At 42.9% G+C, this 16,488-nt stretch overlaps 3 protein-coding genes and 1 non-coding gene across 5 annotated transcripts; 1 reads left to right on the forward strand and 3 right to left on the reverse strand.

The window, feature by feature from the left end:
• The first annotated feature begins 270 nt into the window (after positions 1-270).
• Positions 271-9,297, forward strand: LOC120696799 (nucleolar protein 6-like). 2 transcript variants are annotated; one of them, XM_039979793.1, is made up of 25 exons: positions 271-664; positions 1,462-1,627; positions 1,744-1,866; positions 1,990-2,123; positions 2,216-2,375; positions 2,457-2,524; positions 2,923-3,021; positions 3,286-3,401; positions 3,778-3,952; positions 4,029-4,139; positions 4,230-4,308; positions 4,390-4,533; positions 4,611-4,724; positions 4,824-4,942; positions 5,118-5,200; positions 5,279-5,397; positions 5,499-5,619; positions 5,719-5,856; positions 6,741-6,837; positions 6,946-7,071; positions 7,314-7,406; positions 7,492-7,597; positions 7,801-7,949; positions 8,028-8,108; positions 8,850-9,297. In XM_039979793.1, the coding sequence occupies exons 1-25, from the start codon at positions 344-346 to the stop codon at positions 8,973-8,975; spliced, it is 3,168 nt and encodes a 1,055-aa protein (XP_039835727.1). In that variant the 5' UTR covers positions 271-343; the 3' UTR covers positions 8,976-9,297. The 2 variants fall into 2 exon arrangements, with proteins under 2 accessions (XP_039835727.1, XP_039835729.1); XM_039979795.1 differs by having other exon boundaries at positions 286-664; positions 7,804-7,949.
• Positions 9,298-9,830: 533 nt separating this feature from the next.
• TRNAT-AGU lies at positions 9,831-9,904 on the reverse strand. Its single transcript has one exon. It is a non-coding gene; the product is annotated as a tRNA-Thr (tRNA).
• A 391-nt stretch (positions 9,905-10,295) lies between these two features.
• On the reverse strand, positions 10,296-11,313 carry LOC120696800 (abscisic stress-ripening protein 5-like). The gene is made up of 2 exons (XM_039979796.1): positions 10,922-11,313; positions 10,296-10,814 (listed from the first exon to the last, which is right to left on the reverse strand). The coding sequence occupies exons 1-2, from the start codon at positions 11,156-11,158 to the stop codon at positions 10,626-10,628; spliced, it is 426 nt and encodes a 141-aa protein (XP_039835730.1). The 5' UTR covers positions 11,159-11,313; the 3' UTR covers positions 10,296-10,625.
• Positions 11,314-15,571: 4,258 nt separating this feature from the next.
• On the reverse strand, positions 15,572-16,385 carry LOC120700532 (egg cell-secreted protein 1.4-like). Its single transcript, XM_039984790.1, has 2 exons — positions 16,071-16,385; positions 15,572-15,955 (listed from the first exon to the last, which is right to left on the reverse strand). Exons 1-2 carry the CDS (start codon positions 16,243-16,245, stop codon positions 15,663-15,665), a joined length of 468 nt encoding a protein of 155 aa, XP_039840724.1. The 5' UTR covers positions 16,246-16,385; the 3' UTR covers positions 15,572-15,662.
• Between the last annotated feature and the right edge of the window lie 103 nt (positions 16,386-16,488).

Raw genomic sequence — 16,488 nt, forward strand, 5'->3', positions numbered from 1 at the left:
GGACTACGGCGCCGACCCCCAGGGTCCATTTTCATAAAAAAAGTTCCAAAAAAAGTCTATATGTGAAATTCTTTTGCAAAAAGGGTTAAAATACAAAAAATACGGCGGTTTGGATGTAAGGATCTTTTTAAACATGGCAGCAATTCCTGTTGTTGGGCCGTCATGTTCGTATTGGCCCCGGACCATGTACAGGTCCGACTCCCACCACACGCGCTCCATTCATGGGCCTTTTCCTTTCTCAGCCTACTAAGGGAAAGTATGCTCTTCCTCATTCGAAGCGTGGCTAAACCCTAAACCCGCAACCGCACTCGCCTTCCCGCCGCCGGCGAGCCCCGTAGCCACCATGGCCGCCGCCGCTGCCGCTGCCGAATACTCCATCGATCACAAGCTCTCCAAGCTCGTGGAGGAAGCTCGGCCGAGCGCCGCGGCCCTCCGCGCCGCCGCCCAGGCTGCTGACGCCGTGGCGGAGCTCATCAAGAGGGTGCCGCAGCAGCAGACGACGCCGGAGGCCGCTCGAGGTTTCGTTAGGGACCTGGGGATGGAAGAAGAGAAGCTCGCGTTCACCTTCCGGCCGCCGGAGATGGTGCGGCTCGCTGGGAGCCACGCGGCCGGCGCGGTCGCGAGGCCCGACGTCGCTGCCGACCTTCTCGTACGCTTGCCCAAGGTATGTGGGGTTTTCGAATTAAGCTTTTTGATTCACTCCATTGTCTGGTTTAGCATTGCGGTCAGCAGAGGAGTTGTTTAATTTTTACGAGAATCGTTGGCGTCGTTCTGCCGCTCTGGTTGTTGTGCGATGCACGTTACCTTCAAATTGCTAGTTAATTGCTAGTTTTATGTTGGATTGTTGGTACCTTGTTCAGGATATCGGCTTGTAAAGATCGTACACGTATTATTTGCACATCCTGTTCATCAAAAAGTTCTGCTTCCATGTTCACTTTCGCTCGATGCAACGTTCCTGGCGAACAAATCAAGGGAAGGTGTTGTTGGGGAATACTGATTTTCTTTATGTTGCTCTAGGTGCCATTAGTTTTCCTTCTTCACTTCACTTTATTCGATTGACAGTAAAGGCTGCTGAGCTATGCTAAATTGTTCGATTGGTCCTGTTCCTGTCAACAATATATTTTGTTGGTTGGGAAGATTATAAGTATGATAAGTGCACCTCTAATCAGAATAAGCTCTTTTTGTCAATCTTATGGATGGGATTTATAAAGTTCTTGTTATTTGGAAGACAATTAGCATGGTAGAGTCACAGAGATGCCTGCTATGGAATATACCATCACAAATTCATAAGTCTCTTGGTATTTTAATGGGAAACTAGCTTGCTTATGGTAGCAGATCTTCTGGATTTCTTTTATTTTGCATGCCAATGTGAATCAAGACCTAGATGCTACTGTTGGAAGTGATTAAACAAATTTGGGTTTTCGATTGTCCTGTGATTTATTTTCTAAGCATTTGCCACAGGAATGCTTCCATGAGAAGGATTTCCTAAACCACCGGTACCATGCAAAAAGGTGCCTTTACCTCTGTGTCATCGAGAAGAACTTGAGGTCCTCTCAGTTAATCCGCGAAGTTTCATGGTCTACCTTTCAGGATGAGGCTCGAAAGCCTGTGCTTCATGTATATCCAGGTTTCTCTTCTACCTATCTTTCTTTTTCACATCAATGTGCACTTGAAGCTGATACTTCCGTAAGTGGCATTTTCGTCATTATGCTCCATCTCATTTCAGAACTTCCATTGGTGCAGCAACAGAAATTGCAGACCTTCCTGGGTTCTATATCAGAATAATCCCAACCGCGAATTCTTTGTTCAATGTTTCAAAGTTGAATGTATCAACCAGAAACAATGTCCGTGCACATATCAAAGATGGTACGTGCTTTAAATACGATCAGTTCCACTTAGATGCTGATAACAGTACTTGTTCTTTGAAACTAGCATCGTTATACCATAGTTTTGGCATTTGAAACTTTGCTGATTGGATTTGTATTTCAGATGGCGTAACCCTACCCACACCAAAGTACAATTGTAGCATTTTGGAGGATATGCTTTTGGAGGAAAATGCAGAGTTTATGAGCAGCACCTTTGCTGACTGGAAAGCTTTGCAAGAGGCCTTGGTGTTAGTGAAAGTACACATTTCTTCCTAACTCTAGTTTGTTTATGCTTATGCATGTGTTCTCTTCCCCTTGAAGGCAACCTAATAGTTTTAGTTCAAATGCAGGTTTGGGCACGTCAAAGAACTTCAATATACACACATGATTGCCTCAATGGATACTTAATATCTGCCATCCTTGTGTTTCTTACTGTGGATTCTGGAGGAAGCATAATTACTAAATCAATGACCACAAGACAAATTTTCCGTGTCGTGATGAATTTTTTGGGTACATCCAAGCAACAGAAAGTTGATTTTTAGGAATATTTGACCATGTTTACTCTATTGAAGCATATCTGTATTCTTGTAGCAACTTCCAAGGTGTGGGCAAAGGGTTTGGTGATTCAATCAATGAAGAAGCGTACAATCACCAAAGAGGTTTGTCAACCTTATGCACAAAGTCCATTGCTGAAAGCCATCATAAATATATTACACATCCTACCTGTATATATAGAGTAAATGAAATAATATGTTGCATACAAAATCTCAATTCCTGCATATAGGTCTTTTTGCCTTAATTTTTGAACATGGTAATATAGTATGACAAATTGGCATTCGATTCTTAATTGCTTATCTGGTCCTTCACCATGGGTTCCTGGAGTTTTGTAATAAAAATAGCTGAAAGAGATTTTTTGGTGCACATAGCACCTAATTATGTATACAACTTTGCACATGGTGCTGTTGATTAGTGCAGTAATAATGTAATATTGAGTAATTCTATATCCTTTTTGATCTTCATGATTCTTTATAATCTGATGAAAAGTAAAATATTTCAGGACCTTGCCAATTGCCTGAAAACATTTGATGTTGCCATATGGGATATATCTGGCCATGTAAATCTGGCATTTCGGATGACAAAGTCTGCTTTTGTAGAGGTATGTAGTAGGTACCATTGTGAAGCTAGTTCAAAACCACCAAACCCTTTTTCAGTCAGCTTCCTTTTCCCTTTTATCTATATCTCATGTGTATTTACTGGAACACACAACCCTGTGATATTAACCAACAATCGCTGGTAGATGAGTTTAGTATTTTTTTAATTCTTCAGAATAATGCTCACTACATATATAATCAAGATTTCAAGTTTCTTTGAGTTGAACTATTGTAATCTCTGCTTTATTCCAATGTCTTTTCTTGTTCAGCTTCAAGATGAGGCAGCTTGCGCGCTTAGTTGCCTTGATAAATGCAGAGATGGTGGACTTGAAGAGCTTTTTATGACCAAAGTTGACTTTGGTGCTAAGTTTGACTCATGCTTGAGGTATGATGAATTCTGATGCATCACACTGTAGTGTTATTTTGACTTTCAATTGGACCACTATCTGAGTGAGCAACGCAGCATGTCCTCATTCTGAGACTATCTGTCACATTGTGCTACATACTTATGTGTGGTATTGTCAACTATTTTTGATTTTTTGTATATGAAAACTCCATGCACCCGCAAAGTTTGGAATAAACATTTCTGTCCTATTTAACAATGAACCCCAGGCTCCACTTGTAAGACATATTTTGTACGTTATTTCCAATCTGCGCATCTTCACAGTGTCATTGAGCCGATTTATGTTTCTAGTATAATTCCCACATTGGAGGCTTTCCCCTCGGTGGATCAAGTTCTCACTTGCATTGCTTTCTGTCAGGATAAACTTGAAAGAGAACTCTAAAGTTACTTCTTTAAGCTATTGTGTGGATGATGAATCTTGGAGAATCCTTGAAAAAGATGTTCAGTCTTTGCTGCAACAAGGACTTACAGATAGAACAAAGATGATCCGAGTCCTGTGGAGAAGCACACCTTCCGAATGGAAAATAATGGATGTATGTAATGTCAGCACTAGTATTCTTAACTTTTTTCTCCCTGCAATTCAGTCCAGTGACAACCACAACTTTATAGGGTTTCTCAGAATTTAGTAACAGTCCACTGCTTGTTGGCATAATGCTTAGCTCATTGGAAAAGAGTTTTCGTCTTGTTGATATTGGTCCAAACCCTGAGAACCGCAATGAGGTATTTTTCCATCTATAAATTAAAGAATAATGATGAACTTCAATTATTGTGATCTAACACACTGATGTGCATTGTTATTGTAATCTTAAGGCTATTGAATTTAGGAGATTTTGGGGAGAGAAAGCTGAACTTAGGAGATTCAAGGATGGAAATATTGCTGAAAGCACAGGTAACTGATGCATTTTTTTTTGTTTACTCAGTTATCTGAAAAGCATTAACATCTTAATGAATCTTACTTCCTTAACTGCAGTGTGGGAATGCGAATCTTGGGAGAGGCACACAATTATCAAAAGGATAGCTGATTATGTGCTTATGAAACATTTGGCGCTGCAGAAGGATGATTTGATTCATATTGTTGATCAGCTGGACTTTTGCCTCTTAGTTGATGGCCAAGGTATGTTCCAGATCTTTTTATGTTCTTGCTTTATAGGTAGCATGTCCTTGGTTTTAGGCTTAATAGTTATTATACAGATCCGGTCTCATCTTCTGGAGCTTTGCTCGAAGCTTTTGATACTTTATCTAAGCAGTTACGCCTGCTGGATGATGTCCCTCTTAAAATATCTACCGTGCAACCCCTAGACCCAGGTTTGACACAGCATCTTTTGTATAGTTTACGCAGAATTTTGTTTTTCACAAGCATGAAGCATGTGACATTTCCTTTCATTTCACCTTTTCTTATGCCAGCTTTTAGGCACACTTCTGTGTTTCCTCCTGAACCTCATCCGCTGGCATATGGAAAGAGTTCTCAGAGGCTGCCGAATTTCGCAACAACTTGCATTAGATCTATGGAAGTTATGATTCAGGTATGACCTTTTTTATTTGTGTTATATCAGAAAATATAATAATATAATCATTCATCAATAGTTTCATATATGGTGCTCATTTTCTCAGAAACTTGCATGTCATGATAGCCAGGTTTCATTTTGGGATTTGCTTTTTCACAAATTTCTTCCCTTTTCCACTATATTTCAATAATAGCTAGAGGGATCTGGTAACTGGCCATTGGATAATGTGGCCATGGAGAAGACAAAGACTGCGTTTCTTTTGAAAATTGGTGAAAGGTATGTGGTAACATTGAAGGGAAAATAATTGATTGAATCGGCTTTCTGTTCCATTTGCTTATTCTTATTTAATTTCAGCTTGGAGGATCGAGGAATGTTTGTTTCCGCCAGTGAAGATGAGGTGAATGTCCTTACATCTGGATATTCATTCTTACTCAAAATATTTCATGAAAGAGGCTTAGTATTGCAAAAACAAGGTTAGCTTTTAATTACGATGTACTCAATTTATTTCTTATATTTGCTTATTAGGTTGCAGAAAGATCATAGAGTTTGATAATTTTATTTCATTACCTCGCAGCTGGAGATGATAACATTCAAACTGCTCTATCACAAGATAAGGTGCTTTTTCAATGGAGCCAACACTCGAGTATGATCAATGGGCTGCATGGCCGTTACCAGATGTATGGACCAGTAGTCAGGTAACTGTCAAGGTTCTGAAGGTTGTTAGTTTAATACCCCATACCTAAAAATACTAAGCATACTTAGTAAGCTTGCATCATGTTCTTTCTGTTTCAAAGGCTAGCAAAAAGATGGATATCTGCACACCTTTTTTCTTCATTTATCTCAGAGGAGGCAGTTGAATTGGTGGTTGCTTATCTATTTTTGAAGCCATTCCCATTTCATGCCCCTTCTTCTCGGGTTGCTGGGTTTCTCAGGTAAACTTCTGCAACCTTTCATTAGCCTCTGATTTACTATCTGTATTGACGCTCATTTTGTCAGCTTCATTCCTTCTATCGGACAGATTCCTTAAATCCTACCAGCTTAGTCATTTCTTGATTGCTGGAAAAGGTTTGGTTAGTAATCCTGGTATAGGGGAGAGAAGTTTTGTTAGAAATCTTGTAATCATCCTGTGAAATAACACAATTTCCCCCTCTAAATCCATGTCTCGGTTTGCACATAGGTAATTGAACATGCGGAGGAGACACAGCAGGTAGAGTCCGAGCCAGGAGGATGTGGTCAGTTTGGTTAGTAATCCTGGTATAGGGGAGAGAAGTTTTGTTAGAAATCTTGTAATCATCCTGTGAAATAACACAATTTCCCCCTCTAAATCCATGTCTCGGGTTGCACATAGTTAATTGAACATGCCAAGAAAGGAGAGGGAATCATGAATGTTTAAGGGCATTTTAGGTGAGGAATAGTTGTCAGAGTTAAGAATTACCAGACGACCCCAGCATCCGCTATATCATCCCTATGCTTTGGGCCATGCAGTCTGTCCTTCCATTGTATGGAGGAGTAGTTTTCTGATAGAAAATTCATTTTGGTTTCTTGACATGGTAATAAGTGAAATAATATGAACACAAATGATATGTTGCTGACTATAAAGTTCAGATTATTCTTATGAAAACGAAGCCATTACATCTAGTTTGTTATACCTAAAGATAGCAGGCTTATAAGGCTCACAAGACCTTGTTAGGTTTCTGTGCCATGTTCTCTCTTTCTCGCTACCTCCATCCTTTTTTCCTACTTTACAAGTTGGTTATACCGTTGCAAGCTATGAAATTTGTAGAAGTCCTCTGACCAATTACTACAAAAATGACAGGTTCTTGCGGTTGTTATCCACTTTTGACTGGACCTTTTCACCCATGGTTCTTGACATAAATAATGACTTCAATCTGAAGGATGAGAAGGAGATCAATGTCAGTCTCTTTCTTTTTTTCTTTTCATTTTTTTAATTAGCTCCCCTGGCTCTTAACACAGTGATTTATTTGCTCCCTAGCTCCTAACAAGTGATTTATACACTACAGGAAAACTTTATGATGAGCAGAAAATCTTATGAGCAAAATCCTCATGATATAGAGCCTGCAATGTTTCTTGCTACGTCATATGATAAAGCATCTGAAGCATGGACAAAACAGTCACCAAGCAAGTCGGTATGCGTTTTTTTTTAAACTGCTGACAAGATAATTACTGTTGAATGCTGTCCATCAAACCTAAGCTATTGAAGTATAAGTGTTGAGTGCAATTTATTTCCATTTTTATGCATAATGGCATTTGTCCCTGTTTGTAGCATTAATTCTTTCTTATAATATGATATAAGTACTCTCTGTTTCTTTTAATGTTCCGGATGGTTGTTTTATTTTATTTGTTCACCTTCTGTCCGTGTGTAAACTAGGTTCTCAAACGGATGGCCGCTTATGCTAAAAGCAGCGCAGAACTTTTAACAAATCTTATACTAAATGGTCAATCAGGGCAATATACGTGGGAGGTAACTTTATTCTTCCGCTACTTCGTCGGCTCTATCTCATTTAGTGTCTTTTTTCGTCCTCAGTATGAATCTTTGCATGCTGTAGTGCCTGTTCCGAACACCTATGAGCAATTATGATGCTGTGATTCTCCTCCATCATGAGAAGCTTTGCTGTCCAAGTCATGTACTTTTCCCTGCTGAGACTCCTAATGGTCAGTTCACTTGCTTCCCGATTTACCATATGTTACTTGTTGCAGAAGTTTTCTTTTCGCACAAATGCACCACCAAATAATAAAACATAAATAATTTGATTATCTGAGCATTTCTTGCTGACCAGACCTCAATTATTTTTTTGATACAATACGCAACCTTCATCCTATTTGTTCAGATGTAATCAATTTGTGTAAAAAACTAGCAGGTAAGTTGGTGATCTGGGGCAAACCCAGTAAAGATTTCCACCCATATATGCCACTCAATAAAGGTGCTGTGAAAAGTTTGCATGATGCAAGAGAGAAACTTTTGGTAAACTTCGACCCAACTACATACTTCCTGCGAGACTTGAAGGTAAAATTGATTCTACTGACCTCTTGAAAAACATGTCCATCCATTCGGTAATAAAATTTAATATCTTCCTACTTACAGGGCGCATTCCCCAAGACCTTCAAGCTGTGGTATGGTTCAATAGGAGGAGACGCTGTTGGTCTTACATGGGATAACCCGAAGGTATTGGGGTCATAGAACATCAGTCCCATGTTATCTAGTCGTCCGACTAGTCGCGATTAGTCAGGCTTATCGGTCCGGTGACCCCGATAAGGGACACCGAGTAGGTCTGGGCGACTAGTTTTCTAGTCGTCCGACTAGTCGTCGACTAGTCGCGATTAGTCGCACGATCAGGTTGGAAAACGATCAGACTTGAGATTGTTTTGTGGGCTGTTTGAGTTGTGGGCCTCGGCCGGTGATGAGCTGGCAAGGTGGCCCATTAGGTTTTTGGTATATAGAGGCTGAGAGATAGGAATATGGACTATGGGACAGGAATACAGAGTTCTGGACAGTTCACAAATCATCTCTCACAAATAAGTGAAAAATCGACTATTATTGTTGCCTTCATACTTGCTTTTTATTAAGTAATATGTAGTACATATATCATATCGGTCCTGTGACACATAGGACGACTAGGACCGACTAAGCTCGACTAATCGGCCTGATCGACGACTAATCGCGACTAGTCGTCTGATCGGTCTCATGGCGACTAGGTTCGACTAGACGATTTGAAAACATGGCATCAGTCTTTTTTCCCCTTTTTATCTTCTCAGGGAGAAGATCCCTTTTACGCTCACGCTAAAGACTTGCGTTACTCTGTTCATTTTGCCAATAAGCACCATCATGCAGAGCTCTTATTTTTGTGTGTGCACGTGCATGACAATGCAGAAGTATTTAAGTTGTATCATTTTTTATGTGTCACAGAAGCGTGGCAGAGAGGAGGCTGATGAAACCATGCCAGAGCCGACATCTATCCTTAAGGAGGTTGGGGACGTTGGTAAAGGTTTGGTGAGGGGTGTATATCTCCTGAAAGCACCAAAGCTTCAGTAAGCTACTTTGTGACGAGTTGAAGATCTTAAGAACCAGCTGATGCGCAAGAATGAAGGCTTTTTTATTATTTGCAAGATAACACAACTTAACTGGTTTTTCCACTAGCAAGATAGAAACAAAGGTTCCAGAGGGCAGTGATGGAGCAGATGTGGGAAAGTAATCATGAAGTCGTAATGTTGTGTTTCAACTTTAGACTCAGCAACTGAAAAATGAATCTAGGTTGTGGGGTCTGTATCCAAATTTTGATTGAGCAGTATATATGGAAATGTAATTTTTTTACATCTATTGCAATGAAAATGCCAATCCTCAGCTGAAGCGCCAAGTTGTGTCTGTTTGGTTTCCCGTGAAACGTGTATGCGCTTGTTCTTAAACAGTGCTAATGTTTTTTTTTTTTGAATGAAGACTGCGGAGGAGTTCTCCACAGCGTATGCATTAAGGTTAGAAAAGTTCTGGTTAGTTAAAAGTACAGGGATTAGAAAAATACAAGGAATTGAGCCAGAACTGAACTAAGGGAATTTGGCCTTCTCGCATTTTGTGGAGTTGTAGCAGAACTTGATCCTTGAATTTAGATTGATGGAGGCTCTCGCAGCATCAAAAATCTTTCTGTTCCTCATGCACCATAATCCCCAAGAAGCAATGATGAAAATCTCAATGAAGAAGGGCAGCCGCATGTGGGATAGGGTGTTCTTGATAGTCTCAAAGATATCTGCCCCAACCTGCCAATGGAAGCCATTGCCAGCAGCCAACTGCAAATGGGCAGGAGAAAAATAAATGATTGATATCCTCCTCCACGTTGACATTACGCATGTGCTAATGCTTGCAATGACCAGATTGCATTTCCAAGAGCAAAAAAATTGCTTTCGTTGAGAGTCGAACTCAAGACCTCCCGCTTACTAAACGGGTGCTCTAACCAACTGAGTTACGAAAGCTTTTGTTGCTGGTTGAGATTAAAATCCAAATTTTTAGAAAGAATGGAGATAGATATACAATATTTTCCATTGGGTCATTCCTTGACACATTCTCGTGTTCTTGCTACTACCTGGAGTAGGTTTGTTCGGGTAAGAACAGCAGTCTCTAAAATGTCGCCATCATGGAAACGTTTTTTCTGTTTGTTTTTTTTTACAACTCGATTTTCCGCTATTACTTGTTATTATGCTGATGAGTCTGCTGAGTAGGTCAAAGAAGCGGTTTGCCATCGTTGTTCGTTGTCTTGTCTACACGGGCTTCCACGACAGCGGGCTTGACACCTGCGCCACTACTTTTTTATTTCTTTATTACTGTGTTACAATTTGACTACTGTGGAATTTTCACTCAACAAGAGAAGCAGTATGCGTATAGCTACGCAAATCAGAGTTGCACACATTTTCCACTCGTAGATACAACATATACACACATACATACACGGAGCCGGGGCCCCTTATTCAACACGTATACATGTATATGTACTACCCAGGAAAGCAAACACACACACACACAGCTGGCGCGCGGGGCCACCTCTCAGCCTCTCACTCTTACAGTACACGCGTACGTAGCAGTAGCACACGGAGAAATTAATTAAGATGCGCAGCATATATACGTATATAGACAGATCATCATATACATGTGGTGGGGCCGCCGCACACGTATGTACTGAGTCGACGACTGGACACATCAGCCGAAGAGGTGGTGGTGCTTCTTCTCGCCGCCGGCCTCCTCGGCGTCCTTGTGGTCCTTCTTCTTCTCGTGGTGCTCGTGGAAGGCGTAGCCGCCGGAGCCCACGGCCGCCGCCGCCGCGATCTCCTCCTCGATCTTGTGCCGGTGCGCGTGCTCGGGGTCCTTCTTCGCCTCGTGCTTCTCGTACTGCACATATATATAATTAATCACATCGTCATGTGTGTTAATTAGTTGCGCCAAGCAAAAGAAGAAGAAGACGAAGACAGGCATGACAGAACAGAACACATGCATACCAGCGCGAAGGCGCCGGTGGCGATGGCGCCTGCCTCGCCGAGGTGCTGCTTGTGCTTGTGCTCCTTCTCCTCCTTCTTGTACTTCTCGTACTCGTCCTCGCCGGTGGACACCACCTCCGTCACGGTGGTCTCCGTGTACTCGGCGGTGGCGGCCTCGCCGCCGTACCCGCCGGCGGGCTGCTCCTCCTCGTCCCTCTTGTGGTGGAAGAGGTGGTGGTGGTGCTTCTCCTCCGCCATGGATGGAACTTAACCTTCAAGTGCGAGAGTGACAATAGGATCGGATGATGATTGTGTGTGGCCGGATTACTTGTGATGCTAGCTGCTGCTTGCTTGGCACCTCGGCACTTGCTCGCGTTTTATAGGCGGAGACGGCCGGCCTGTGTGGAATGGACGGGGGATGTGGTGACGACGATTAATTATTCACTAGTAATGCTGACATGGATTATTATTGCGATGTGGAAATACGTACACGTTGTCATGTCTCGTCCCATAAGGTATATATGCACCTGACACGTGTATACATATACTTTGTTGTGTAAACCGTGGGATACTGGCTACTACGATTCACAACCAAGGGCGGATCTAGAAAATAAATAAAGATAGGATTCACAACCAAGGGTGGATATCCAGAAACATTCTGTTTGGCTGCAACCAGTTAACAGTTTTTCTCTCACACTAAATCAGTATCATCCACAACTAACTAGCAGTATTTTTTTTCACAATAAATTAGCACCAGCCACCAGTCATCAACCACAGCCAACTGAACTGAGTAAAAATAAATAAAGATACAAATAAAGATACAGGGAGGCTCACCAAAAGTGAGGTCGTCTTCTACCTCCAGCCCTCCCCCATTATTCATTCTTCATCCATGATGTCAAAAAATTAAGGGGGGCAACGAGGGGATCCGTGGACTCCCAAAATAGTTGTATGTTTTAATTTGATAGTGGCTGCAAAACTAACAGCAAATGGAGAAATGTCGAAGTCACATGATGGCGATGCAGGCGCCTTAGTGAGAGACATTAATTAGCTAGAGGCGAAAATCCAAATCTAAATGAATCTGATATGCAACACGCGTCTACGTACGTGCACTGCCCACACCGGCCCCCGTGCGCGTAGGGCAGGGGGGAGTGGGTCCCGCGCCGCGATTAGTAGTGGGCGGCACGGCCCACCGACCTTTGAATTGGCGATTGGTTGCCTCTGATCGAAGAAATCAACGGATGAGCAGGTACAGTGTCGGCAGATAGGATTATCCGTCCTACTAGAATATTCCGAGATCCTCTAACGATGGCTCTCAGTGTAAATATAACACATTTATTTGTGAATTGTTGCCCTCAAGGAAAGAAATATATCACCTAGTTTATATAGAAATTATTCGAAAATATATAATAATTTTGAACTCGCACCGAGATAAGCTTTTCAATGAATGTCAATGGACCTATCAGTTATTGAATTACTACTAGTATACATGGTCTAAATTTCAATCAAATCATGAAATAAATACTATTGAGTGCACTATTAATTTATTCATGCCCTTCACTGCTCGTGCACCATTTATGCATGCAAGCATGATATCTATGCTATCAAGGGAATTGAGAATTAGTTCTCCCCAAACTTTCAAGGAAAATCAGTATGGAGCGGACCAGCCTAATTCGATCTTCCACACAACAAATTAAGCTTGTCCTCATGAGCAAAATGTGAACGGCAGCTATTGCATCACGCATGAATATGATGATATTCTTTGTGGCTTGAGCAATCTCTGGCATCTTTCTCTCCTTTAGCATTATTAGCTTTGAGCAAAGGCACGATCACGATGTGATGCAATTGGATCACGAGAGGGAGAAGCTGTCGGCCGGTTGAAAAAACAAAAGGCTAGATAGAGCTTCCCTCGCATATCACACGGAATGATGGCGACTCTTAACCAAGATATTTATTCCTCTTTGATTTAGGGTCCTGATACGCATGAATAGACTTTGTCTAGGTCAAGTGGATTGATCGAGATATAAACTAACATTAAACCAGCTTTGTCCATTCATGTCAAAGATCGATGAATAAATCCACTGTGAACCGATCTTTATAAGCAACAGCCCTTTAACTCTAAAAAAACCGATCTTATTGGCAACAGAGTTTATATCTAGCTACGTAAAATACACATCATCAGATGAGTTATTTATGGATCTTTTATAATACAAAAGGTATAGAGAGAACTATTGCGTTTTGTATTGCTATTGGGGTTAGTTGCGTGCGCTGTGCTGTCATTATTATGCCACAGATAGACCGTTCCCTCTTGAAAACGAAATGCACAAGCATCCCAGCAACTAGTTAGTATGACAGTTGACAAGGAATATAAGAAATAGAGTAAAAAAGGAATATAAGAAATATATCTTTTCTTACGAAATACAGGACAAACGCAGCCGCTCACAAACACACGCACGCAATCCTCCTTCATGAGCACCTCCGAGAAACTGAGCCGTCAGATCCTTCGAGATTGACGAAGTCACCATTGGCGTGCTTCACTATCAACGGGCACGTCGCCTACTACTAAAAAAAATAGTACCGGTTAAATTCTAGAATACATCTAGAAAAATGCGAGCACCAATACCATAGTGGGCAGGTTCCACCATAAAGAACTTTACCAGCTGAGCTACAATTAGTTCACCTATAAGAAATAATTAGTTCACGACAACCCACTAAAAGGTGATTTTGACAAAATTGGGCTCCAACCCATCAATTGTCACCACACATTCAGCAAAAAAATCTTCATTCCTTTGCGAATAAAAGAACTCCAATTTGGCAAGCCGAGGGCTAGCTATAGAATCCCCCAACTAAGTAATCATTCAATAATTAAAAGCATACCATTTCCTAACTCTATCTTGATAACGAGATCATGTCCAAATATTTTCTTGTTTCCAGCAGGCGGGCTTGTTCTTCAAAGCTACTGTATACATCAATCAATCATCAATAAAATTTGGAAAAAATGGATATGTACCATTAAAAGATCCGAAAGTTAGATATATACCATCGTGACCCACATGTCATTGACTCGTGTGAGCCTCACACGTCCAGATGGTATATATCTAACTTTGAAATCTTTTAATGGTAAAGATTCAAATTTTCCAAACAATTTTGACAAAAAAAACTCATCAATAAAATGACAAAAAAAACACGGGAAGCAAGTATATATGAGAGCTAGGTCGTCCTTCATGAAGACCGAATTTTGAGTTAGAAGAGAAGACTCAAGTTAACATTAAAGAAGTGAATGGAGGCTTCGACTTCTCTAGAAAATTGTAGTCAATTCAATTTCGCAGCGTAATTTTGAGCTATGGAAATACCCCTGCTTGGTCAAGTAGGGAAGCGACCGCAGGCCAACTAAGGTCAGTCTCAATGGAAGTTTCATGGGTACAGTTACCTAGACTGAGAACTAGATAATTGTACTAGATGAGTTTCATGGTTATGAAACTCTCCTCGCATCCCATAAAACTGTATCCTTCTCTCTCTTTGCCATATCAGCAAAAGTGATGGTATTTAATATCATGAAATTCTTCGTGAAACTCCCGTTGAGACTGGCCTAATGAAATCATCACCTCATTTAGCTTTGTAAAAGCTTGGGAACTGATCCAAGTTAGGCATGATTTGTGCTTTGCATTGGTGCCGCCTGAACGCCTTTAGCACCGATCCAAAGCCCGTCGTATAGGTTGGGATCCGATGGGAGGCATCAATAATGCAGGGCCTACAAGAGCACCTCAATCTCCATTAATTATTGGTCGGCGGTTGATAGATGGATGGGGGAGCCCTACCGGCCTAATGGCGTTGCATCGGATCGTGCCAGGGAAGCACTTAATCAGCTAGCCGCGGTACAGATAGACAGGCACCATGCTCATGCAGAGACCGATCTGCCAACACAGGAAAGCTGCACATGGACGATGATCATCATCCATGGCAGAAGGAAGAAAGAAGCTAGGAGGATGGGATGTTGTCCGTGGTGCCGGCGTCCGCGTGCCACCCAAGACAACACCATTACACCAACGTCTCTTTCGGATGCCGGACTCCGCCTGGCGCCTGCACGTTGCCACCTGTGAATGTACTCGGCTCTTTGAGACTGATTGGCCATGAAATGAGCAGGATTTTTTTTCTCTAGAGAAATGTGAAAAGGATGTGTCCGCGTACCAGTATAAGGCAAAGAATTTAATATTTATAATTTGCCCTTGTTTATTGTTTCTTTTTGAGGGAAAGCACTTGTTTACTGTTCTTTTATTTTTTCAGAAAAAAACATGTGGTGTTGGTTTGGTCTTTCTTTGGTATATCGGATGTTAAATGGGTTTGGGCCATATCGTCCTGCGTGGGCTGCTGCTGCTGCAAATGGGCAACACAGCACAAACATCAAACGATCGAGCCCAAACGCTGGCTATGAAGACGCTTTCATCCATCCCATGGACACGCAGTGACAAAAAAAAAAGATTCAGAGAAACGGGCCACAAGTATACCGACTCAGTTTTATTGGCCCTGTTCGCTGTGCTGGTGTCGGAGGCTGCTGCTGGAGTAGTGTGAGAGAAAAACACTGTTGCCTGGCTGGTGGCTGGAGGCTGCTGCTGGAGTAGTGTGAGAGAAAAACACTACTGGCTGGCTGGAGACTGCCGGAGCAGAACATGGTCATTGGCTGAACCAACATTATTCATCAGCAGCTCTAGCAAACGACGTGTATAGAAACCAAACCAAGCTATAAATTGGGGGACCCCGACACGGCCTACGGCTTCTCCGGCGCGGGGACCGGGCCCGGGTGGGAAGGTGGAGGGCCCTTGTCCTTGGCGGCAGCCTCCTCGGCGTCGCAGAATCCGCGCAGGACGTCGGCCTCCTCGGCGGTGAAGCCGACGGAGGCGAGCATGGCGGGCCAGCAGTGGCGCGTGGCGCCGCGGACGGCGACGCAGCACTCGGGCCCGATGTACGACTCGCCGTTCACGAAGAAGATGACGATCTCGCTCGTGCACGACCCCAGCCGCGTCAGCGAGTCCCAGCACTCGGCGAACCCGCCGCCGGCCTCTGCGCACGCGTACAGTACAGAGCTTGTTAGCCTTACGACAACAAGTTGGCTAGCTAGCAGAGCCCGGTCAATCGAGGAGAATCGAACCAAGTTTAATTAGTTTAGTGAGCTCACCGTCGAGGGAGACGGAGAAGGCGCGGAGGCGCGCTACCAGTACCAGCGGCGGGACGGCGGAGGCGGGGGCGCCGCGGGCAGCGGCGGGCGTCACGGCGAGGAAGAGGAGAAGCGCGACGACGGCGCCGAGGCGTAGGCGTGGCGCCGCTTCCATTGACACTGCTTCGATCGACATGGACGGATCAGGTAGCTAGGCCGGCGGTGTGTGCTTTGCTTGCAGGATCGGAGTGGAGTGCCGCCGCGATTGTCTATACTATATAGAAGCAGCGCCAGGCGGCCGGAATTAATATTATGATCGACGATTCGGGGGTGAGCTTGTGTAACGTAACGAACGTAACGTGCGTGGGCATTGGCTGGACCTGGATTGCAGGCGGCATGAGTGCTTGCGTTCATGGAAGGCCAAAGCATCGGCATTGAT

The sequence above is a fragment of the Panicum virgatum genome, chromosome 3K, assembly GCF_016808335.1.
Source record: "Panicum virgatum strain AP13 chromosome 3K, P.virgatum_v5, whole genome shotgun sequence".
Taxonomy (NCBI): domain Eukaryota; kingdom Viridiplantae; phylum Streptophyta; class Magnoliopsida; order Poales; family Poaceae; genus Panicum; species Panicum virgatum.

Bases quoted from the DNA above. Each gene is read 5' to 3' on its own strand.
- LOC120696799 (XM_039979793.1), top strand. From the start codon at position 344: ATGGCCGCCGCCGCTGCCGCTGCCGAATACTCCATCGATCACAAGCTC. The intron at 1,628-1,743 runs GTTTCTCTTCTA...CCATTGGTGCAG, and splicing joins TGTGCTTCATGTATATCCAG to CAACAGAAATTGCAGACCTT. The intron at 3,953-4,028 runs GTATGTAATGTC...ACAACTTTATAG, and splicing joins CCGAATGGAAAATAATGGAT to GGTTTCTCAGAATTTAGTAA.
- LOC120696800 (XM_039979796.1), bottom strand. From the start codon at position 11,158: ATGGCGGAGGAGAAGCACCACCACCACCTCTTCCACCACAAGAGGGAC. The intron at 10,815-10,921 runs GTATGCATGTGT...ATATATGTGCAG, and splicing joins CCACCGGCGCCTTCGCGCTG to TACGAGAAGCACGAGGCGAA.
- LOC120700532 (XM_039984790.1), bottom strand. From the start codon at position 16,245: ATGTCGATCGAAGCAGTGTCAATGGAAGCGGCGCCACGCCTACGCCTC. The intron at 15,956-16,070 runs GTGAGCTCACTA...ACGCGTGCGCAG, and splicing joins CTTCTCCGTCTCCCTCGACG to AGGCCGGCGGCGGGTTCGCC.